This window comes from Protobothrops mucrosquamatus, unplaced genomic scaffold, assembly GCF_001527695.2.
Source record: "Protobothrops mucrosquamatus isolate PMUCROS unplaced genomic scaffold, P.Mucros_1.0 scaffold_257, whole genome shotgun sequence".
Taxonomy (NCBI): domain Eukaryota; kingdom Metazoa; phylum Chordata; class Lepidosauria; order Squamata; family Viperidae; genus Protobothrops; species Protobothrops mucrosquamatus.
In genome coordinates, this window is record NW_015386333.1 from 585648 (window position 1) to 611496 (window position 25849).

Consider the following 25849-nt stretch of genomic DNA (forward strand, 5'->3'; position numbering starts at 1 on the left):
ATCAGAGTCACACGCAATCAAAACTAGCTGAAGAAGCTATGCTTGGCTCCACTAAAATATTGAGTTGAGCTCTAAGCCAAATGCAGGGTTTGGCTATTTCTTTCTGCATTGTGGATAGAATTATTACTTACATCAATAAGAGAAGCTTTTTGAAGGCGATCCCACTGCAAGATGGTTACTGAAGAGAAAGTCTTCTCCTGTTGGGCTCTCAGTTGTTGAATGCTTTCCTCAGGGAGGAGTGCTAGTCTTACCAAGTTTTTAACTGTGGCTTGATTTAATTGGATTGATTTCATTATGCTATTTTAAAATTTGACTTTAATTTTTATTTTAAGCCAACTTGAATATTCCTATCAAGAGAAGGGGATAGCTTAACAAACAAACAAGCAACAAGCAAGACATTAATAATTTGTTCTGTTTGGCGTTGGGTATTGTATCCTGCAAATAGTAAGTCAGAATTAACTGGAACCTATTTAGCAGCATAGAATTCAGGCCCATCAGGACTAAAAGCTAGGGGGTTTTTTGGGGTGGGGGGGGGAGGGACTGCTATACCCTAACTAGTAAGAAGGGAATGTTTTCTCTCACTATTCTGCAATTTCTATTTTGTTCAAGCTTGTTTGGGATTCCAGAAGCAGGAAGGATGTACCTGAGAAACCAGAGCTGTGCATTTTGCTAATCTTTGGGGCTTTGAGGTCTCCAGATTTTTCCCACTCCAGAGGTGAAACAGGTGGAGACACCTTTTCCCCAGGCTCCTGAAGTTTGAAGAGCTTGGAGCTGTGTGCTCTTCTGACTCTCACTTATACTCCCTGCGCCTGTGAAACCAGGGCAATCTACAATTAATCAGGGCAACATGCAATTTCTGATTGTCCTCATGCCATCTTTGCCACAGGTTAAAGGTGTGATTTTAACCAGGGCAAGATTCATTTTGCTTTGTTCCATCACGATCCATTTTCTCCTACTGTACAGGCACACAGCATCGACCCTTGGGACTGCAGCTACCCCAGTGGTTCCTTGTTCCTAGTTCATCCTCAGGCTGGAGCATGACACAATTGAAAAAGCATAATGAAAGGCATACCTGAGGAAAAGTTGCCCTATGAGATCCTTTCTCCTTCCCTCCCTTCAAAGTTTTTATATCACTCCCTCATATAGATTCTGGGCACTTGACAAAATAAAAACATTGAGCATGAAATGTACTCCAAACCACAGCTCTTAGCCCTCAGAACAAAACCACAAATGGTTCCCAATGACCCTCAGTCAGCAAATCCTGCTGAGAATGACGTTCTTCGGTGCCTTTTCAATGCCAGGCACAGTCACCTCTGTGGGCCACATATTGTACATCAGGGAGGCCACTGCTTTAGAGACCAGCTTCTTGCCCACATATCTCACAACAGAACAGGAGCCAAAGGAGTCTTTCTTTAGTTGACATCACAGGACAGGCAGAATCATTTTGAGCAAGAAAGGTGGTTCCTAATAAGTATTAATTCAATATTCTTCTCTTTAATATCAGATGTATTGGGTATTATGGTTGTGAATTTAAATTAAATGATGGGGTATTCTGTATTTTTATAAAGGCATTTGTGTCTTTTGTCCTATATATGTGATGATTGCAATAAATTAATTTGTCACTGTATGCACATGAAAGGATAGAAAGGAGAGGAGAATTAAGTTTAAGAGGAAATATGTGTGATCACAGTTGGTTGCATAAACAGTTGCAGAACAACTCTGTCACACTTAGTGCGCAATATGCTTATTTGATATCACTGCAAATGAAGGCAAAAGTCAAAGAAGGCTCTGCCTTAATTTGTTTTTGTCCTTTTAGGTTATCCATCTGGCCCAAGTGAGTTTCCTCATCCCTGCCTTTGGTTTAACCTTCACTTTGGACCTTGAACTGAACCAGTAAGTATTTACTGCCAAAATGATTGTTCTTGTGATTCAAATATAAGATTCCATTTTTGATTGGATAATAAAGGAAGGGGAAAGAGTGGTTGGTTGGAGCCTTTCTGATAATTGGAGACAAAAAATATATTCAGCAAAATTATATATAGAACTCTAAATCTTGAGGAAATAGAAAATTACAAAGAATAAATAAGGAAGTAGTAAAAGATGTCCACATTTAAAAAAGAAATAAATCTTGTCCATAGAAAGTTATGTCAATACTAAACTAGGATTCTTCTTTATGATAAACTGCTTTTTATGGTACAATAGAGAATATTTCGGTGTATATTTTCAACATACACCATAAAATGCTTTCGTGTAAAAGGATTAAGAATATTGAATAGCAGAATTGTAAAAAACCTGAAATGTTAGAGATTTGCTATCAAAATGTATAATGCCAGAATAAATAATGCTGGCTAGATAGTGTATGTGTGTTTTATGTTTATATGTGATAGCAGGACTTATAGTGGACAGAGCCCCAGATTGCTCAAAGTCACATAGGAAATCTTGTCATTCTGTAAGGTGCATCTGTTCACTACCATAATGGTCTCAACATCCTTTTTAAAAAAAAATGGATTCTGATCACAGAGAAAATAGACTCTTAGGAACTCTGTTATGGAAAACTGAGTAACTGGGTTAATACACCATGCTAAACCCTAAATATTTTGTTAGGTTTAGGTTTCAAATATAGGTGGTCCCAGCTGTTGTGATTTATAAATCATGGATTATAGCATAAGCCATTGTGGCATGTTTAGTAAATTGTTATCAAACTGTCCATTCCACATGTCCAGTGTAACAACCAGTTAAGTAAGATAACAAAAGGTATACTGTCAGCAATTTTCATCAAATTGAAATAGTAAACAATTATTGTAAAAGCTGCAGGTTATGTATGTTTTTATAGTTTAATCTGATCCATTTGTTTATTTTGCTGTGGGTTTTTTTTAATTCTGTAAGCCAAGAAGAATCACCTGTGTGATTCACTATATCTAATGTCTATTAAAAAGTGATAGCCAATTTATGATGGATAAGTTCATCAATGAGTCTTAGTTCTAATAGCAAAATATTCAGGAGAAGTATATCTCTGCTTGGGCAAATTGCAAGAAATTCATGTGAACCTGTCCTTCCCCAAATGTATAAACAGTAAGTTGAATTAGCTGGATCTAATCATACAAAATATATTTCATTCAAATGATTCTTCAGGCATATAAATAAACAGAAATTGATAAATTAATCTCTTTGATTACACAAAAAATACCTATATTAATGACTGTCTGGTAGCCCCTTAGAGACTTTTTGCATGAAACAGAAAAAATGCATTCTTGATTTGTGGTTTTGATGATTAGAAAGAACTGGATAATAGAAAAACATTAGCTTTTTTGGAATCATAGAGTAAGAGAATATTGTTACTGTATTTATATCAGCTGCAGAGGAAATTGGAAGCTTCTTTCTATTTCTTTTGGTTTTCTCTTTATGCACATTTTCCTCTTTTTTCTTCTTTTTCTTTTTTCTTCTTTTACTCTTTATTAGTTTGTGTTAGCTTTTAAGTTCTTTGCAAAACTTCTAATAATAGATACATGATAGAAAAATGGACAGACAGACAGACAGATATAGATAGATAATGGAACAATAGTTATTTGGGCAGGTTTTTGAATATTTTAATCCCATGATACCTTAAAGAGGAATTAATATATTAAGGTATAAATTTTCATCAGCTGTGAGATACTTATGTCAAGTAGCAGATTTACATATATAAGAGTAGACAAAATAATAGAAAAATGTAATCTCCTTTTCAGGCAGGAGATAGTCTGTAATTATCTACAAATATGTTAAATTATTACAGACTCTATCTCATAGTGATCATTTAGAGTGCAATGATTTGTTTTAATTTGTTTTAATTTGTTAATAAACAATAATGAGATTGAACAACACTGTTATCTCAGTTCAGATATTTGTTTTAAAAAACTGCATATGGAAGAAGCAGTGTTTTAACTTAGATTATACACCATGTTCTTCTCTCCAAAAGAAGAGACCAAGATCTCATGAATGGATTGCAGTATGGGAGATGTGAAATTTTCAACATGGGAGTCCTTGTATATATCAGTCTCTCCCAATGTGGTGTCTTCCAATGTGTAGATTTCCAACACTCTTAATTCTCAAATATCTTGTGGGCATATTGGGTGGGAGTTATTAGAACTGAAATTTAGGGCTACTCTATTGGCAAAAGCTAAGGTAGTAATAGGCAAATTCACAAGCATGTATGTGGGTGTGTACTTTTTCTTAACATATGGTTGTGACAGAGTGTGACAGGATAGGAGTTACAGTGTGTTGATTTTGTATTTCTGATGGCAAGCCAAGATATGTGCAGCAAATGTGTAAGGAGATGTGCTTGTCTTCCTGTTTGTTTATGTAGGTGGGTATGCATATGTTTGTGTTATAAGACTAAATGCTTGTTATGAGTGGAAAGGGCCACTGCAGTCATACCAGCTCTATCCCATCTGCTTTTATTAAACAATTATGAACATAGCTAAAAAAAAGTGAAAATGGAGATTTTAGTTCCAGACAATGTTCTATATGTATTGAATATGCTGGTCTATGGCTGTAATAGAGATTTGATTTAATTTATATATATTGATAATTGTGCTAATTAAAATATTGAGATATGGAAGGGGCAACACTGTGTTTAATTTCTAAAAAGGTGTTTCAGTACTGAAGTATGTATCTCCTGCATATGCCTTGCTCTTCGTCTCTGATGAATTCAGAGACGTTATAATTATATAACAATGAGAGAAAGTCACTCTGTACTTGCTTAGTGACACTACACTTGTCTTGTCAATGAAAAACAGCTTTATTGCTTATGCTGTACTCAAATTTCAGTTCCCTCTATCTCAGAAACTATTTTACAGTATTCCATCAGTAATTGTCAGAGGTTTTTTTAATGTGTGGGTGCAGGTGCACACATGTGAAACAATGCAAGCAAACGATTGACTATGACACCATATTTGGCATAAATTTGCTCATTTTGTGCTTGTGATTATAGTCATAATTAATTCCACTCAATTCCCAGTGTTTGTACATTTATTATTACTAGTTTAAATTTACTAACTAACTTCAGGGGGCTCCTGAAAGTATGATTATGTGCATAATGTATATCAATATATGAGCTTCTATGTACATATTGCAAGTTTAAATAGGATATAAGTAAAGTGTGGCTATGAGAAACCAGAGATTTTTTTTTCATGCAGTGATTTTTTTTATTATATGAATCATACAATATTGTAAAGATATTTGGCTTTTTTTCATACTAGCTCCTAAATTATGTGTAAATATATATCTGGGATGAATATAGTTTGAAGCACTATGTCTGAAAGGTATGATTAGGTGAGTGCCTCTGAATATTTAATAAGGCATCTGGAAACATTTCTGTTCTTCCTGCTCTATCCTGAAAATAAATTAAGTTCAGGGTGAGGCACTAGATCACTGTAAGATGAGGTTGCTGATGATGAGTCTTAGTCTGTAACTAGATATGGTGTGGTAAATGAGCAGGTTAGGTAACTGAGTTTCACCCTTAGACTGCGCCGGCTTTTACCCAGGAGTCCAGATGCCCTGAAAAATGACCTGAGCAAAGCTCAGTGTTCATTTTCAGTGTTGGAATTTGCCTGGGGACCACAGAACTGAAGAGAAGTATGCAGAGGTATTTGCCAGGGACTAACAGCTGCTGGGTTACATTGAGCCTTTCCCCCCGTTTTCTAGGGAGTTTGAAGATCCTTTTTATGAGTGTACAGCTCTTCCAAATAAAATAGTTAAAAAGCTTGAACAAGTCTAGGATAAATAATTATAGTGCATCTGGGAAGAATGTTTGTGGAATGCTGCAGATGGATGGATTTCAATCATGAGATCCACATATCTGTATTGAGGAAAGGCAAGCTTTGCTATTTCCCAATCTAGATTGGCCAAGCAATGAATTCTGGTTGCTGGCATCCATTGCTTTTTCACCCAAGGAATCTTCTGAGGCAAGTCTTTGCAGAGAAGGTCTGTCTTCAGAATCTAAGCTACGAGATCCTAGAAGTAACACAATGTAGGAATCATTTAGACCAGGGCTTTTCAACCAGTGGTACGGGTACCACCTGTGGTACATTGGCACCTGGCAGGTGGTACGCGACCATCCTAGAAAAGTAGCGGGGGAGGGGAATGAGCTGAACCGGTGGCAGCACCGCACAAGCCTGAGCGAGAGATAGGTGGAGCTGCAGGGCTTTCAGGGCTCAGCGGAAGCGCCAGGATCAGCGCCGCTTTCCAGCTGATCGGCACTTCTTCGGGGCTGTCAGGGCTCAGTGGAAGCGCCAGGATTAGCACCAGGCTCCAGCTGGAGCTCGGTGCTGATCCTGGTGCTTCTGCTGAGCCCTGAAGAAGCACCAATCAGCTGGAATGTTGCAGCATCTCCAGGGTCTTGTGATTTACATTCAGATGCTTGGCAACTGATTCATATTTATGATGGTCACAGTGTCCCAGGGTCATGTGAAGTGACCAAAACCTGCTGCAACCACCCAGCAGATGGGGGAAATAAAAACCAAACACCCTCCCCACTCCACTCCTTCTGCCAATCCTCCACAGAAATACAACAATGAAAACCTCGGACAGAAGGAAGAGCGCCACCAGGCGGGCAGGCAGGTGTCTTGCTCAGCTGTGGCTTGGGGGGCACTTTTTTCAGTGCCATTGTAACTTCAAACAGTCACTAAGCGAACTGTTGTAAGTCGAGGACTACCTGTACTTTATCACTTTTTTCTTTTTTCTTTTTTGGTCATCAGGTTTTTGACACCTTGCTAGGCGACTGGTGGTACTCGGATGTTGCCATATCCTAAAAGTGGTACAATGGGTGAAAAGGTTGAAAAGCCCTGATTTAGACCAACAGCAAGAATTTGTTCATGCACGTCCAGAGAACTCATAATGTAGCACATTCTTTGTATGATAAAGCCCTCAACACAATAGTCATTCAAGAAATTTCTCATCACATGCACCCATACAACTGGCATGACTGTCAACTAGAGGGTAGTTTAGAGCAGTCATACTAAGCAAAGGAGAGTGAGTAAACAGGGATAGGATCAGTCACACAGAAGAAATGACAAAGGTTTTGGTGTCCTCAGTCCTGTTAATTTTATAAGAATGGATTAGGAAAACAGGAGAATATGAGGCAGATTTGATGTCAAACATTGATGAAAGTGTTTATATAACTTTCAATATTTTTTTTCTCCCGTCAGCCATCTGCTGTCCTTAAATTATGTGGAACGTCATTTTGGACATGATGGAAATGCCAGCCACACCATGGTAAGGAAACTAAAGATCTATATCTATATTGTTTGACTTAATATTTAAATAAGCGTAGAGTGCACCAGGAGAGAGATTGATTGAATGATTGAGAGAGAACGTTGTCACAAGACCTTGACCTGTATTTATTTCAGGCTAATTCTCTGATCTATTAAACATGAAAAAACTAGCTGGGTGGGGCAGCGGGAAGATTGTGGATGGGAGGAATGCTGGTTGTACTTTGCAGCTGCCAGAGCAAAGATGTAGATGGGAGATGCTGAGTCTGAAAAAGAATGAATGGATGATCCAGAAATAGCCCTGTTCTCCCTACAAAAGGAAGCCTCATAAGTAGAGCATCAATAATACTAAGTGCTTGCTAAGTGGTTGGTCACACACAGCCTCCCAAGCAGCTGCAGCCAATCCTTGAGTCCATCCATTTTATTTCCCTGCTTTGCCAGGAGCGATGGCTTTCCCCATTCTTCTCTGAGCTAACCTGAACCATGCTGTTTTCTATAAATAGACATGAGAGGGAGGTGGCTGCTTGCTCATGCCTATCATACTGCAACAACCTTGAACACAATAGGCAGTGCAGGGACACTTGTGAATTGTTTCATAGAAAGACATAAGCAGGCGAAAGAAGGTCAGCAGACAGGCATGCCTCTACACAGAGGGTATAGCTGGGTATTGATGTGCCAATGTCATTTCAAGTATCGATTACTGTTCATTGCTGTTGTTATTGTTCAAGTGCAGGATTATCCACACCGACTTTACATTTTAAATGCCATGCTTCTTTGAGCTGTACATTCCAAATCACCAAGTTATTCCTGAAAGATAACACTTGGCCCTCTGTCACTCTCCAACTATGTTGAACTATTGTTCCTATTAAAATTAAGTAGTGCTGAGTATGATAGCAGTCATAGTCTAACATATCTGGAGGGTACTGAATGGTAGAAAGCTAGAACATCTGGAATCCATATTTGGAGAGTGGAAAGTGGTGGAAAGTCTTATGAGAGTCTGTCTGTGTGCATACATTCTGATTTATTCTCTGGTCATCTCTTGCCTTGGTTTCTGTAATCTTCTCCTTTCAGCTTTTTCACCATAATTTCAGAAGACTAGCTAATTTCCTTAGTCCTCTGCCTGATGTCTGTGTAGTTTGTACCTCTACATATGATAATCATATCTTCTGTTATCTCCCCATTAATTTGAAGTTTATTTAGCATATACTAAAGCAGGGCTTTTCAACCAGTGGTACGGGTACCACCTGTGGTACATTGGCACCTGGCAGGTGGTATGTGACCATCCTAGAAAAGTGGTAGCGGGGAAGGGGAATGAGCTGAACCGGTGGCAGCACCGCACAAGCCTGAGCGAGAGATGTCTGGAGCTGCAGGGCTGTCAGGGCTCAGCGGAAGCGCCAGGATCAGTGCCGCTTTCCAGCTGATCGGCGCTTCTTCGGGGCTGCCAGGGCTCTATGGAAGTGCCAGGATCAGCGCCAGGCTCCATCTGGAGCTCGGTACTGATCCTGGTGCTTCTGCTGAGCCCTGAAGAAGCACCAATCAGCTGGAATGTTGCAGCATCTCCAGGGTCTTGTGATTTACATTCAGATGCTTGGCAACTGATTCATATTTATGACGGTCACAGTGTCCCAGGGTCATGTGAAGTGACCAAAACCTGCTGCAACCATCCAGCAGACGGGGGGAATAAAAACCAAACACCCTCCCCACCCCACCCCCACTGCCAATCCTCAACAGAAATGCTCACAACAATAAAAACCTTGGACAGGAGGAAGAGCACCGCTGGGAGGGCAGGCAGGCATCTTGCTCGGCTCTGACTTGGGGGGCACTTTTTTCAGTGCCATTGTAACTTCAAACAGTCACTAAGCGAACTGTTGTAAGTCGAGGACTACCTGTACTTTTATCACTTTTTTCCTTTTTTTTTTTTGTCATCAAGTTTTTGACACCTTGCTAGGCGACTGGTGGTACTTGGATGTTGCCATATCCTAAAAGTGGTACAATGGGTGAAAAGGTTGAAAAGCCCTGTACTAAAGGACAAACCACATATTACATCTACACCTCTGCTGCTGTAATAATGTTACATCCAAATAATGATAATTTAATTTTTAAAAAAACCCAATTTCTTTTAATTATGTTAGAGCAAGTTCTGAAAAAAAAGCTATCTAAAATAGTAGCATGCAAAAAAGCAAAGGTATGATCTTTTAAAAATAATTTTAAAAAACTAAACCTAATGCCAGAAAAATACAACTGAACACTCACACAACTCTGATATAACAAAATGTAAGTCAATAAATTTGTTTACCTTATCCCCAGGAGGAGCCATTATCAAATAGCAAAGCGTACCCATTTGCATTTGGAAAGCCTCAAGTCCAGTTTATTGCTTATTTTCATAGTAATTTTATTAAAAATTAGAGTAACAGAAAAACTGCAAACTAAAAAAGGAAAAAAATTAGATACAAAAACATAGAAAAACAGAAAAGAAAAAAATAAGAATATATTAAAGAAAAAAAATATATAGAAAGGAATGACTTCCCTCTTTATCACAAGCATAAACAATTTTAATAACTTATTAAAGGTAAAGATTTCTCCTGTCCCAGTCATATCTGATTCTTGGGGGGGGGCAGTGCTTATCTCCGTTTCTTAGCCGAGGGAGCCAGTGTAATCTTAAAACATTTCTGTGATCATGACTATATACTGAGGTGCACAGAACGCTGTTACCTCCTCACCAAAGTGGTATCTATTTATCTACTTGCATTTGCATGCTTTCAAACTGCCAGGTGGGCAAGAGCTGGGGCAAATAATGGGAGTCACCCGTCATGCAGGACTCGGGTCTCAAACCCAGGTCGTATACGTCTAGCACCCCCAATAACTTTTATTTCTATCTTTCTGATGTTTAGTCACTTCAAATAGTGCCCTAGAAGTTTATTTCTTTTCATTTTTTTCTTTGTTCTCTCTCATAAAATTTTTGAAACCTTCATAAAATATTTATCTTGCTTACTCTCTTGGTTTGTTATTTGTATATCCCTTTTAATTATGAAGACATCAACTAGTTTCTTTTATATGTCCATGTAACATCTTTTTTCCATTCATTCTTATAGCCTGTTATTTTTAAACCCACTTTCAAATTGATCTCAGTATTGTCTGATAAAACTTGTTCCTCCTATAACATCTTTTAAATAAAGTCTATTTATAGAGGCAGTCATTGTTAAATTAACTTATGGGTCCATTGTTTAAAAATATCCTTCAATATGTCCAATGTTAAAATATTTTGCTCTATTCTACTGTATTTGTAAGTCAAATTTAAGTGTTCTTCTCCTTTAATTGTAATCTTATTTGCTTCTAGTTTATTTAGTGTCCATTTTTTTAAAATCTTACGTTTTTAAAAAAATTTAAAACAAAAATATTTTCCTAGGGGAAATTTTTTTAATAATTAATTCCAAACTCTTATTTCAAATTTATCTGGACTCTTAGTTCATTTGTAAGTTTCTAAATAATGCTTTGGCTCCTTGTTTTCAATAGTTTTTAAGTCCTTAAACTTGTAGTTAAACTTCTTTCTTTATTTTTTCTCAAAAAGAATGTTCCCATCTTTCCTGCTCTGTTGGATACTCTGTTTCTCTCATCCTCCAATAAACTGACTGCACGTACTTTATTCTACCCATCTTTTGAATGAGTGATAATATCAATGACTATTTTCTAAATACTCCCTTCTTGCTTCTGGAGTAGCATAGAGAATCTGAATGATAGTGCTGTGGTAGGGAAGGTTTGATTTATCCTTGCTAGTTGGTTGCTTATTTTTGCTTCTTGTATTGAAGAACGAGCCAATTTGCATTAGAAGAATTTAAGCAGATAAAAGAAAACACGATGTTTTTACATCTCTTTTAGGGAACAAGTGAGCACTGTTACTATCAAGGCAATCTCCGTGGAGAAGCAAACTCTTTTGTGGCTTTATCTACCTGCCATGGCCTACAGTAAGTAAGGAACTGTGAAATAGGAAAAGGAAACGTGGCAAAGAAAGCCCGGTTTCCATCAAGGCAAAGTCACTGTGGATGTGTTGTATTTTTTTTTAATTGGCTGTTGGAGATGTTAGTATCTTTTATAGATGAAGAATTAATTTAGACATTTAAAAATAATAATTCTGATCATAAATATTTGTAAAATAATAATTCTGATCAATCAGAAACTAGATTAAAGTTGCTACTCCAGTGCTGAGTGGGTTTGGGGGTGATGTCAACATGCTGTAACTGTGGTTTCTACGACATTGAAGGCCAGTTTAGCACCTGGTAATCATATTTCCTAGTAATTCTTACGGGGTTGTAATCTGCACATAGACATTTCTTGGTCCATATTCTGTTTTTATTTCCTTGAGTGAGAGTAAGAAATGTCTACTATGATTGCTTCATGGAAATGCTTAAGATGCAACTGTTTAGAAACCTGCAACTTTGTCCTAAGGAAGTTATTGATGTCTGCTTGAATATTGTTTCTTAATTTTTTCCCTCCTAATGTAAATATAGTTGCTTTAGTGTTTTATGTAACCTCTTCGTATTTCTTTGCACTTCTTCAGCGGTGTTTTCTCTGATGGAAAAGATGCGTACCTCTTGAAGCCTCATGATTCACTTGAACATCAAGCGGTAAGGAAAGCCTGGCCCGGGCTGTAATTCCATCACTGCCATGGAGATACCTCACTTGTGTTTCATCCCCAGAGGTGAAAGGAAGTTCGTGTTGGCTCCCTTCCCTCCCGTAAACTTTTGTAGATATTGGGAGTCTGTTCTAAGACAGGATCAGTGTCAAAGTGAGGTGTCTGGGCAAAATTACTGGCACTGAATTGCAGAGGCCTGGATTCAAATTTCTCTTCAGCCAGAAAGCTCACTTGAAGGATATCGGCAACAATTGTCCAACCAACATCACTAGATTGTTCCTAGGATAAAAGATAACCATTACAAGATGCACAGTTGCTTTGACCAATAGTGACATATAAGAATAATACACATAAATTCTATTTAGGCTTTCTTGGCATGGTAACAGAAAGAAAGAAAAATGCCACCTTTAAAACTGCAAGGCCAGACCCATGCAGGGCTAATTAACTCCAACCTTTATCAAGAAATTGCCGTGTGTTTTATTTTTCTCAACACGTTTTGCTGTATACTATAATCAATGTATTGATTTCAAAATGTGCCTTTCTTTCTCCCTAAGGGATAGGGAGGCTATTATGGCTGCAAATCTTCCAGAAATTGCTAAAGAAAATATCATATTCAGATTCTAAAAATTCTCCAATACAGAGCTATATCATATCTGGCTCCAAAGAAATTGGGATCATTTTCTATGGTGCTAAATGGCTTAGGCAACTTCTAAATCTGCTTCTCCCCACAAGTTGGCCTAATGTATTTCCAGCAGCCATTCTTTTGTAAAAGCCTGGATAAGGAGTTTCCCAGGGTGCTTCCTTTGAATGTTGTTACCATAGTAGCAAAGGAAAAGAGATTCCATGTTTTGTTTTGTTTTTCAGAGAAACTGCTTCCTCTATCTTTTTACTTCTTATCTGCCCCAATTTGCATAGATGTTTTACTATTGCTTTATTCCAAACAATCATTTTAGAGATTGCTAGATGAAAAACATGGTTGGGGAAACTTACAATATTTTGCTCAAAAAGTATTAGAGGAAAAAGAAATTGAGATAACATAAACATAAACTTCAACTTAACATAGGAGGAAGAAACTAATTTTCAGCTTAGGATGTTTTAATATTTTAATAGATGAACCAGTAAGAAAGAAACAATTTTTAAGCACGAACAGGGTGTTCTTCAGTCTTGAATAACAGTAACACTTTGGTGCACATGGCACTTCTATAGAAAATCTTTTCATCAGTCTAGAAACAGTTCAAAAACTGTGAGATCTCACAATATTGGCTAAGAGAGAACTGACTCATGCTTCTTTTGGCTTTATACCAAAATTGGGGCAAAGCTGATGTTTTCTTCTGCAAAGTTTCAGATATCTAGAACATGTAAATACTTTGATCTCTCATAATGGTATTTTTGCTTCCGCCCTTTGATTATTCCTGCGCTATATGTGGATGCAATTAATTCACAGGTCCTTTAAGAGAGAAGATGGCTTAGTAGCTTTGTGGCTTTCGTACCACATCACAGGGGTAGTTTTGCACACAACTGAACATAAAACGAGAGCAAGAACACGGGTAGTGATGCTAGCAGTTATTTCCTTTCTCCTTTGTGTGGAGCAGAGGTGAAAGGATTTTAAATGGATCAAATGGTAGTTCAGGATGAAGCCCTGATTGACTTCTAGGGGTGTTTTTGTTTGTTTCTACCCATACCCTTAGAATTTTTAAAAGTTTTTTTTTATTATATAAGCTTTTCCAGATAATATAAAGAGAAATAACAGAAGAATAAAGAATACAAAAAACAAAGTAGAAGATAAACATAAGCAAAAATATAATAATAATAATAATAATAATAATAATAATAATAATAATAATAATAATAATAATAATAATAATAATAAACAACTTTTAGTAGTGCATTCCCTCATTCTTTTCCACTTATTTTCCCAACTGCTAACCACTACCTAGATATTTTGCTATACTTGAACATAAAACGGTGGAGGTTATTATTAGTACCTAAGACATTTAATTTATTATTTTAAATTTATCCTTTAACTCTTTTCCCAGAAAACATTCCACATGTCTGAATTTACCTTGGCTGTGATTTTTATAATGGAGCCATTCCTGCTTGAATTTATTTATTCAATTTATATAACTGCCCATCTAACATAGGTAACTCAAGGTAATAAAATACCTTTGCAATAAAATACATATGAAAAAATAAAAATGAAAAATGTCACATGTGTAGGGTCCTGGTCCTGGGCACAAAACTAAGTTTTCAAGTCCTTATGGAAGGGCACAAGGATGGAGGCCAATCTAATCTCAAGGGGAATGATATTTCAAAGGGCGAGACCCATAGTAGAAATGGACCCCATTGGGCAACATCTTAGCTGACAGTATCCAGAGCATGCCCCTCTTGCTGGATCAAACAGGATGGTAGAGACAATTGGGAAATGATAAGTAACCCAGTTCCTTGGTCTGAGGTTAGAATTGGTGCCATTTGGAATAAAAAGTTCATCTTGGGACGCCTTTAGGATTCTGAGGTAGGCAGGCTGGCTTCAAGCCACTCGCCAATAAGGAATGTAGAAGGGAAGGGAATAGTAAATATTGTAACTGAGAGACATGACAGAGAAAGAAAAAAGAGCCAAAGAAAAATACAGATAGTCCTCAACAGTTCATTTAGTGACCGTTAGAATTTACAACATCACTGAAAAAAAATGACCATTTTTCATACTTACGACCACTGCAGCATTTTAATGGTCACATTATCAAAATTCAGACTTTTGGCAGCTCACCACATTCACTTAACAATCATGTTACTATCTTAGCAATTGCAGTGATTCACTTAACAACTGTGGCAAGAATAGTTGTAAAATGTGGCAAAAATTATTTTACAAATGTCTCATGTAGCAACAGAAATGTTGGGCTCAATTGTGGTCCTAAATCGAGGACTAACTATAAAGCTAGAAAAATTAGAGACTGGTGGATGGAAATGCACATATACATGGATAGTTGAAAAAAAGACAAGAGAACAATCAAAGAGAGCTTTGTAGCAGAACATTTGCTTTATATGTGGATATTCCACATTCTTTCCCTGTCACCCATGTTAAAAGATTTATGAATGATCAGGAAGACTTAAGACCTTGAAGAGCTGTCAGAATATGTGACAGTAGTTGTAATTTGATGCAGTTTGTTGCAAATGGATCTATGAGGTTCTGAAAAATAAAATAATGCTATGTAGTATAGATGTAATGGAGTAGCGTGGCAGGCAGAGACCAATGTGGTGGGTGGGGGGAGGAAGAAATTAGCTAAGGGATGGAATACTGAAAATTGAAAGGTATGTCATACATAGAGGGGAAGTCTGAAAAGTGGGATTGTAGAAAAATGAGGCAGTAGCAATCTTTCTTGTACACAGAGAAACATAAAAAGGAAAAGGGAAAAAAAAGCAATTTCCCACTGTGTGATTAAAAAAAATAAGTGCTGTCTGATGTGGAGAAATTCAGAGAGCAGAGCTAAGAGGAGATGGCCAGAGAAAGAGGTGATTAATTGCTAATAGGGACCTTTCTACACCACTATGGATTCTATTCCCCAGTCCTTCAAAAGCAGCCTGGAGCTGATTTGCAGTAATTTTCACTTCTACTGAATTCAAAATGCTGAACACAGCATGAGCCAATCAGTTCTTCCTATCAGTTGTCCTTTAGACCAGGGCTTTTCAACCTTTTCACAGATTGTATCACTTTTAGGACATAACAATATTTGAGTACCACCAGTGCTTAGCAAGGTGTCAAAAACTTGATGACTAAAAAAAAAAAGGGGGGGGGGATTTTGGGTTTTACTGATTGGATTTATTTGTTGTTATAGAAATGGCTAATTTATACTATTATGGAAAAGTAAAAAGTTAAGGTTCGATGTTAATGCTTCATTCTACTGCAACAGAGGAAGTCGGAAGTCAATGCCTTTTCTTTTTCCCTTCTTCCCCTCACTTTTTTCCCCTTCTTCCTCCCTACTGTATCCTACTATTTGCTTTTGTATTCTAGTATTTTATTCCATAATCTAATAAAATGTTACAAACCGTAAAAAAAAGGAAAAAGTACCGGTTTTAATTTCTTCAGTGGCGGTTCCTTTGCTCTCAAGCCATGCGGGGGACCCCTGGCGGTGCAGGCTGCCCAGAGCCCTGGGCAGTGGAGGGCAAGTGCCCAGCTCAGCCCAGCCTTTCCCAAGGGGGTGACCGGCTGGGCTTACCTTCTCCTGAGGCTGTTGCTGCTTGACTCGCTCTCCTTGGCCAGGTTGCTCATGGTGTGTGTGGGAGGACAAAATGTGTGGATCAGAGGGAGGCCCACTCCTCTCTGTGCTTTGTAACCAAAGTATCCTCAGCGATAGGATGGGAGACCACCAGGAGAGTCAGGAGGAGGGGACAAGGGGATGGCAAAACGGCAGCAGGGCTGGTCCTGGCCAAGTGCTAAAGCAGGACTTCCCTCAGATCCCCCTCCCTCTCATTATAATCTCCTTCCTTCCTTCCTTCCTTCCTTCCTTCCTTCCTTCCTTCCTTCCTTCCTTCCTTCCTTCCTTCCTTCCTTCCTTCCTTCCTTCCTTCCTTCCTTCCTCTTTTCTTCTTTTTCCTTTCCTCTTCATTCTCCTTTCCTTTTTCTTCCTTCCCCCCTTTCTTCCTTTTTCCTTCCTTGCTCTCTTCCCCTCTTTCCTTCTTTTTTCTTTGTCTTTCCTCTTTCCCTGTCTCCTTTCCTGTCCCTTCTTGGATGCTCAAATGCAAAAAGGGGAACATTTCTCAATGCCTCCTGTCTTGTGATCAAATGCCACTTTTGCTAGTAGTTTGTGGCTACTTAAAAGATTGAGAACAAATCAGGCTCAGTTTATCCCATGCTTGCATTTAGTGGGGGTGTCCATAGACAACAGTACATCAAAACTGTCAAAATAGTGGCTGTGATCGTTGATCAGAGCTCCTCCGTTTTTTATGTGCCACAGCTTTAGCTGGAACAGAAGTAGCTTAGTTGCTTTTCTATTAATACATAATCCTTAAAAGGGCTCTCTTGTAGGGACCCTGCCTTGGTCTAACTGAGACTGGAAATATAGCAAAGGAAAATATTCCCCCCACCCACTCTGCGTTGTCCTATTTTCCCCACTGGAAATGGCTGTTAGCAACACACAAGGAGGGGATACTTTCCTAAGAGTTTACAATTCAAGAATACCAAAGTTAATTTGGATTGCCAACAAAGTTCTGTCTGTGACAAAACAGAACACAAAATTGCGTTCTCCTTCGAACTGGGGCATTTCCAACCAAGTTGCCTCTCCTTGTCCCTCCCTCCCTCCTCCCTCCTTCCTTCCTCCCCTGCTTTTTTTTAAAAATTACTGGAGGCTCTGGGCAGAGGTGGCAGCAGACAGGCAGTGATGGGCAGAGACTTCACATTTTGACCCCTTCCCCCTGTCATTGCCTCTGTGTGGCTCTCACCTCACCTTTCCCAGACCTGTGCATTTGTTTGTGTGTGTGTATGTGTGTGTGTGTGCGCGTGCGCATGGGCTGGAGGGGATGTCACCTCTGGCAGCCCCATACCCTCAACAGAGACCTTCTGAGATAGCAGGCTGCAAACTAATGAAAGCTGGGGTTTTTTTTTTGAATACTTGTTTCTTTTTCTCAACGTGCCGCCGATAGCATCGTGCCCTGTGCCCCTCAGCTTCCACCCTGGGGGAAAGGGAAGCACTTCTCTTGCCTTTTTTCTTTCTCAGTGGTCAGCAGGGATGGTCAGCAGGGATGCCGGGCGCTCGCTGCCTCCTCTTCGCACACCCGGGGGGGGGCAGTCCCTGGCTGGCCCTTTCCCACCAAAACCTCTTTTTATATCCTCTCCTCTTTCCCCCCTCCTCCTCCTTTTCACTTCAGGGCACCTCCAGCTTCCAGAAGCATCGATCAGCTGGAGCCCAGCACTGACCCTGGGGCTTCTGCTGAGCCCCAACAGCCCTGCAGCTCCATCTGTCTGTCCCTCAGGCTTGTGTGGCACTGCCGCCGCTTCAGCTCATTCCTCTCCCTCCCCGCTATCACTTCTCTAGGATGGTTGCGTACCACCTGCTAGGTGCCAAAGTACCACCGGTGATATGCGTACCACTGGTTGAAAAGCCCTGCACTAGAAGGCTTGGGTTAATTGCATTCAAGCAGGTTGCACTCATAAGCTTGGTGATGTAAAGAAAAAAAAAGTTGTTGCTATTAGAGTGGAGGATATAAAGCTCCTTTTACTCTATGAGAACCTCTCAGTGAAGCAGGGACAATTTGGTTTTTGCTCAGGACCTTAGAGTCAAGGTGAGGTACATTCTCACTGATGGAAAATGGCATGCCTATGAATTCTTCAGAGTTCTATCAGTGCAAATGAAAAAATTGCCTTTGACCAATTCTAGATAGGATAGCAAGTGACCCAAAAATAAATCAGCTTAGCTGCTGCATACAGCATGAGAGTATACCTCTGGAGACATCTTCTGAAGCAAGCCAAAGATACTATGTGGAACAAAGATTACAAAAAAAGTCTTTCATTGTTACCATGGCTATATGGGACACTAGAACTGACCCTCATGTTTCGCTTTTCAACTCAACATTAGAGTGCAATGAACATATCAGTGTAGAGATTGGTACTGTGGTAGCAATTTATGTTATCTTTCCAAACAACACAAATTTGAAGAATTAAAGGCACTTTAAAAAGAAAGAATCCTTTGGTGTGATTTTAAATTCCTGTTTGTTTGGATTACGCGTAGTATGAATATATTTACACGTAAGAATATTTTCTTTAGGCCTTCAGATAGACATATGTAAAGGAAGAAGCTTGCTGTCATGATCCTTCCTATTCTGTGATTCATTCTACCTTCACAGATTGTCTGAAAAATTATCTTAATATAGACCCAAGAATGAGGGGTCCTTGGTGCTCTCTGAACTTTCTTGTTTTCTTGCAGACATTTCATTATCCTAACTAGGTAATGTCATTAATGCTAGTAAGGAGTGCTGTTTGCTGTCTGTTTATATTTTAATTCTATAGAATAGAAGCTGTGTAAGGACTTTATTTAAATGAGCCCAAACTCAATGCAGCAATCCAGAACAGTAGAAAAAGGAAATGGAGCTATCTATACAACACATTCCAAAAAAATGGATACCCACGCAACTTCATCAAAAAGTTCCTAACCACTCAACCCAATATAGCACAACCAACCCAAACTCTAAAAAGAATTACACTGCCATACATCAAGAATATCTCAGAAACCGCAAATAGACTACTACAACCACATGGAATCATCATAGCACATAAGCCAACTAAAGCCCTTCAAAACATCTTAAGTAAACCCAAAGACCCAGCAACCCCAGAAGGAAAAACAGGAGTCATCAACAACATACAATGTAAGAACTGCAACAACCGCTATGTAGGACAAACAGGCAGAAGACTGGCAGAATGTATCCATGAATACCAACTGGCAGTCAAAAGGCATGATGAAAATTCTTTAATTTCACAACATATAGACAGATTTAAGCATAATTTCAGCTGGGAAAATGTGACAATCCTAGACTAGGCCAAATCCCAAAATGCCAGGGAATTTCTAGAAGTCTGGCATTCTGACAAATCAGCCATCAATTGACACATAGACATTAGCAACATCTATAGACTATGCAAAAGAGACAATCAACCAGCCCAAAAGAGAAAAAGACTCCAGCACTTCTCCTCCAGTAATCAGCATTCAGATCAGCGTAGATTAACTCTAACTCTGTTGTTCAGATCAACAATCAAATAAGCAATTCCCCAATCAAGAAACTGCTACAGAGGCATTAGTGAACAGCCTAACCAAAGAATCCCTAAGACTGCCCCCACCACCCAGACAGGCAAGACCCCAGAATATAAACAGACAGCAAACAGCACTCCTTACTAGCACTGATGATGTTACCTAGTTAGGGTAATGAAACGTCTGCAAGAAAACAAGCAAGCTCAGAGAGCAACAAGAACCCTTCATTTCAACCCCGAGCTACAAATATTCTCCTTCATTGAGACTCAAGAGTGAATAAAATTGCAATGAGTGGAGTGGTGGCCTAGTAGTGGAGACTTCTGCCTCGCATTCAGAAGGTTGAAAGTTCAGTCCTAGGTAGCGGCAGATGTTTCTCTCTAGGGTGCAAAGAAAAAAAGCTCAGCTTCATCCAGTCACCTAAACTCTAATTAAGGAATTATAAGGTCATGAAAAGGGAGTTTAGTGAATGAAATTGCACAATTATGACATAAGGATATAGGCAGTGGTGGGATTCAACTGGTTCGCACCACTTTGGCAGAACTGGTAGCTAATTTTTTGTTGCCCAGGCCCAGAATGGACTTCTAGAAGTGGCAGCCACACAGAGAACCAATTCTTTACATATTTGAATCCCACCACTGGATATAGGCAGCCTTGCTATCCATTCGTACAAATGTAAAGGACTTTATGTAAATAACAGGTCAGATCATTTTAATTAAACTGAACTGAATTAAGTATTGCCTGATACAATGTGTGGAAATACATGTTTCTTGTGGCAATATTTTTCTTTTTTAAATCCCCTACAGCAGGAGCCACTTCCTCACCAAATCTACCAGACACCAGTACCTCGCATGTCCCGTGGTTGCACAGAACCAGGTAAACAGGCCTTTCAACCAAGAGATGTTGTATCTTGTAATTTGGGAATTGGAGGAAATGAGTTTCCAGCTTTTATCTCTGCATTCCTTTAATTTTTTGGAATTCTGTTCTTAATTATAGTCTCAATAAATTATGCCTATAATAATGCAAATCTGCTGGATTTAATTTCTGTTGAGTACTGAGATACAAATACATCCTCAATATTTCATTGCCAGTCTTTCCCCCTGGTTTATTTATTTGTTTCTTGGTGTGTTTTATTTTCACCTTCTTTTTTTCCCCTGGGATGTACTTTAATTACTCCCTTGGTAATTAAAAAACATAAAAAACCTAGATTAAACTTCCTAATAAAATAGATAGCATGATCATATAACAATTGAAAACCTATTTAAAGAAATGATAAAATTTTCAAAAGAGTGTATTTCATAGTCTGAAAGAAGGTCTTCTGCATTTAAAGTGGAGAATAGATTTTATTTATTTATTTTATTTTATTATTTATTTTTAATTTTATTCAATTTATGTAAACATCCATCTCACATTTGTGACTCTGTAGTGTTTCAGTAGCCAGAGTGCTTTGACTTTGACAATAAATAGATTCAGTCTGAAATGTCTTTGAGTGCACAGTGATAGAGATTTCTCTCTGGAATTTGGAAAACTTCAGGGACAGACTCTTCTAGAAGATTTCTGTTAACTGAAATGAAGCTCTGCTTTGCATACACTGAGGCTCCATGAAAGGAAGTAGCTGATTATTTGTTGGCAGGATTTTTTCTTACCAGGGAAGGGAGATGGGTTTAGATGAGTACCTGTCTCAGGAACCCAATAGACCTGATATAAATAGTTCTGATGGTGAGCTGTAATTCTTAAGACATGTTTTCTGAAAGGAAGATGACAACTATCTTGAGTTTTGAATAGAATGCAACAAAAATATTTCTTCCAATAGGTGGTGAGCATTCAGATGATTTCTTCTCTCAGGCATCTCAACTGATATGCATTGGAAGAAATCATATCATAGATTGGTATCAGGTAGTTATGCTAGATATTTCAGTATAATTGTATCAGGATGGTAGCATAAGATTATAAGTCAGTATATGTATATATATTACTATACTGTGCCTGATCACATCTTTTGTCCCAGTTTAAATAACTGAAAATATGATTACCTATTTTTTCATAGATGATACCCTTCTCCATTATGTGATATGTATTTTTTTTCTTTCAGGGTGTTTATTTTCTGCACTGAACTACCACATTCCTCCTGGGCTTCCTAAATTGCGTCGACGAAGACAGGTAAATTTACTACATGATAGTAATAATCAAAACAGAAGTCCAAAGAAGTCTTATAAATTTACTGTACCTGAAAAACAGAACACAATTTTTTTATGCATAAATTCCTAGCATCACCTATTATGTTGGAATAGTCCAGACCTTTCTCTACAATCTTTTTCTGCAATCAATAATCAAGATCATGTGAAGTGTTAGTATCACTTTATAATGCCTTGATAAGACCACACTTGGAATACTTGGTTGCCAAAACTGGAAGGAGTGCAGAGAAGAGCATCAAAGATGATTAGGGGGCTGAAGGCTAAAACATATGAAGAATACTTTCAGGAATTGGGTCTGTCTAGTCTAATGAAAAGGACTAGAGGTGACATGAAAGCAAGTCTTTTAATATCTGAAGAGTTGTCACAAAGAAGAGGGGGTCAACCTATTCTCCAAAGTATCAGAAGGCAGGACAAGAAGCAATGGATGGAAACGAATCAAAGAGAGAAGCAACCTAGAACTAAGGAGAAATTTCCTGAAAGTTAGAACAATTAATCAATGCAACTATTTGTCTCCAGAAATTGTGCGTGTCCCATCACTGAAGGTTTTAAGAAGAGATTGGACAGCCATTTGTCCAGAATGGTATAGGGTCTCCTGCTTGAGCAGGGGGTTGGTCTAGAATAGTGGTCCCCAACCTTTCCACTTTTGCAGCCCAGCCTGGCATATGGGGGGAACATATGAGTGGCAGGCATACACGCATGCACAACTTCATTGGTGTGAGCAGGGGGCGCCTGCACCCTCCACTCGAGTGAATGGAGCTTTGCATGTGAGTGAGGGTGCTTGTGCTTGCGCATGAAACTCCACTCATGCTTGTGGAAAGTGCTTGCACGCAAAGCTCCATTCCTGTGAATGGAGCTTTGCACGCAAGTGCCCTCTGGTCATGCAAGTGGAGCTTCGTCCATGAGCATCAGCTCCCTTCAGTTGCACAAGTAGAGCTTCATGCATGAGTGTTTGTTCACCACACACATCAATGGAACTTTGTGTGCATGTTCTTGTCCATCACTCACGTAGCCCAGTTTGAAACAGGCTGCAGCCTGGTAGTGGACCATGGCCTGGGGTTTGGGAACTCCTGGATTAGAAGACTTCTAAGATTCCTTCCAATTCTGTTATTCTGTTATCTTCATGAATTTGCTTCCCATTCAATATAGACCAGACATAAGTAGCATTAATACTTTACATACATGTCAATTTAAACATTTCAGAGTCCCCCATATGCAATGAACTGTCATGACATTCTGGGAATTTTTCAACATATAGGGAAGAAACCATGTTGTTCTCTTTCTCCCGTGGAAGCAATACTATGCTAAGCAGTCTATTAGTGGCCATATATGCATTTCAAAGAAAGAGGAAATGTTTCATAAGAATAGAAGTTGCTTATTTACCTTCAAGTTTTATAGGGACTGATAAATAATGCCTATCCAAACTAAGCACTGTTAATTGCAAAAGTCTTCAGTTGTCTTACTTAGCCCAGTTTACTTCATTTATCTATTCTTTTAAATGGATAGTCCAAAGCAGGTTATCTTCTCTTGCCCTACATTTTTGTATATTTTTAAGGGTGCTGGTCTAGAAACCAGGAGACTCTAAGTTCTAGCCCTGTTTTAGCCATGAAAAAACAGCTGGGCGATTGCTTTGAGTTACTTATAAAGTAACTGGCAGGAATAGCCAACACTCCAGAAGACAGGCTTAAGATACAGAAGGATCTGGACAGATTTGAACACTGGGTGCTATCTAACAAAATGAAATTCAATGGTGAAAAAAGTAAGATTCTACATTTAGGCAAGAAAAATCAAATGTACAGGTATAGTATAGGGCAGGGGTGTCAAACTACCGGCCTGCGGGCCAGACGCGTTATCCCAAAACCACGCCCACCTCATTGCCGGCAATGGAGAAAAAGCTCCGATACATCACGCGACATCACGTGACATCGCGAGTTTGACATGCCTAGTATAGGGGGTACCTTGCTCAATAGTAGTAACTCTGAGAGGGATCTCAGAGTCCTAGTGGACAATCACTTAAATATGAGCCAGCAGTGTGCTGCAGCTGCCAAAAAAGCCAACACAGTGCTAGGCTGCATTAACAGAGGGATAGAATCAAGATCACGTGAAGTGTTAATACCACTTAACAATGCCTTGGTAAGGCCACACTTGGAATACTGCATCCAGTTTTGGTCACCACGATGTAAAAAAGATGTTGAGACTCTAGAAAGAGTGCAGAGAAGAGCAACAAAGATGATTAAGGGACTCGAGGCTAAAACATATAAGGAACGGTTGCTGGAATTGGGTATGAAGAGAAGGACAAGGGGGGACATGATAGCAATGTTCCAATATCTCAGGGGCTGCCACAAAGAAGAGTCAAGATATTCTCCAAAGCGCCTGAAGGCAGGACAAGAAGCAACGGATGGAAACTAATCAAGGAGAGAAGCAACCTAGAACTAAGGAGAAACTTCCTGACAATTAGAACAATTAACCAGTGGAACAACCTGCCTCCAGAAGTGGTGAATGCTCCAACACTGGAAGTTTTTAAGAAGAGACTGGACAGCTATTTGTCTGAAATGGTATGGTTTCCTGCCTGAGCAGGGGGTTGTACTAGATGACCTCCAAGGTCCCTTCCAACTTTATTACTATAGATCATCGCACAGTCAGCCAGATGTTCAGACTGGATTTGACATTTTGTCTATCTATCGAGTCCTTACCAAGGACCTGGGATAGGCAGATGTGGATGTTTGATGTTATTACAGATATCGTCCAGGATGGAGGCAATTCCTAGTAAGGCCGCCTTTTGTAATTGACTAATGGCAAATTTGTCAATGCCAATGGTGTTCAAGTGGTGCTCCAGTTGTTTTGGGATTGCACCTAAGGCGCCTATTACTATTGGTACTACTCTTGCTTGATTTTGCCACAGTCTTTCTATTTCTATTTGTAGGTCTTTGTATTTTGTTATCTTTTCCAGTTCTTTCTCGTCTATTCTTCTGTCTCCAGGCACTGCCATGTCCACTATCCAGACTTTTTTGTCTTTCTTATTGACAATTGTTAAGTCCGGGGTGTTATGTTGCAGGTGCTTGTCTGTTTGAATTCTGAAGTCCCAGAACAGTTTAATTTTATCATTTTCTATGACTTACTCTATTTTATGATCCTACCAATTTTTGCTTACAGGCAAATGATATTTCTTGCAGATCTTCCAATGCACTATTGTTGCTACTTTGTCATGCCGCTGCTTGTAGTCAGTGTGTGCGATCGTCTTGCAGCAGCTTATCAGGTGGTCCACTGTTTCTTCAGCTTCTTTGCATAGGCCACACTTATTGTCTGTTGCTGTCTTCTCAATTTTGACTTTATATGCATTTGTCCTTAAGGCTTGGTCTTGTGCAGCCAAAATTAATCCCTCGGTCTCTTTCTTCAATTTTCCTGCTCTTAGCCATTGCCAGATCTTATTATTATCTGCTTTCCCAGCTATTTTTTTAATGTACTGGCCATGTAGTGTTTTGTCTTCCCATGCCTCTATTCTGTTCTTCATTTGGTCTTTCTTGTAGGCCAGTTTGGTCTCTCCAGTAGTCAGTAATCTTTCCTGATATACTAATTTCAGTGCTAATTTCTTCATCACTGTCCTTCAGATATTCTTCCAAAGCCATTTTTTCTTCAACCATCTGATGTATTTGCAGCATTCCATGCCTACCTATTTGCCTTGGTAGATAAAGTCTGTCAATGTCACTGCGTGGATGAAGGGCATGATTCATTGTAATTATTTTTCTGGTCTTCCTATCCATTGCTTTTAGTTCTGCTTGAGTCCAGTCCACTATTCCAGCTGTGTATCTAATGACTGGAATTGCCCAGGTGTTGATTACCTTTATGGTATTTCCTCCATTGAGTTTGGACTTTAAGATTTTCTTCACTCTCTTGATGTATTTACCTCTAATCTTTTTCTTGACTTCAGTGTGCTTGATGTTGTCAGCTTGAAGGATACCCGAGTATTTGTAATAATCTTCCTTATCCAGACTCTTAATGTTATTTTCGTGGGGCATCTTGATTCCTTCAGTTTTCACTATTTTTCCTTGTTTG

General features: G+C 39.0%; 1 protein-coding gene across 1 annotated transcript in view; it reads left to right on the forward strand.

Annotated features, from left to right (window-relative positions):
• ADAM11 (ADAM metallopeptidase domain 11) overlaps positions 1 to 25849 on the forward strand; it is a 67683-nt gene that overhangs the window by 13852 nt on the left and 27982 nt on the right. The window contains exons 3-8 of the mRNA XM_029287218.1: positions 1817 to 1893; positions 7185 to 7251; positions 11124 to 11209; positions 11803 to 11869; positions 20414 to 20480; positions 21697 to 21764. Of these exons, the coding sequence (XP_029143051.1) occupies positions 1817 to 1893; positions 7185 to 7251; positions 11124 to 11209; positions 11803 to 11869; positions 20414 to 20480; positions 21697 to 21764 (432 nt within the window). The remainder of the gene's footprint in view (positions 1 to 1816; positions 1894 to 7184; positions 7252 to 11123; positions 11210 to 11802; positions 11870 to 20413; positions 20481 to 21696; positions 21765 to 25849) is intronic.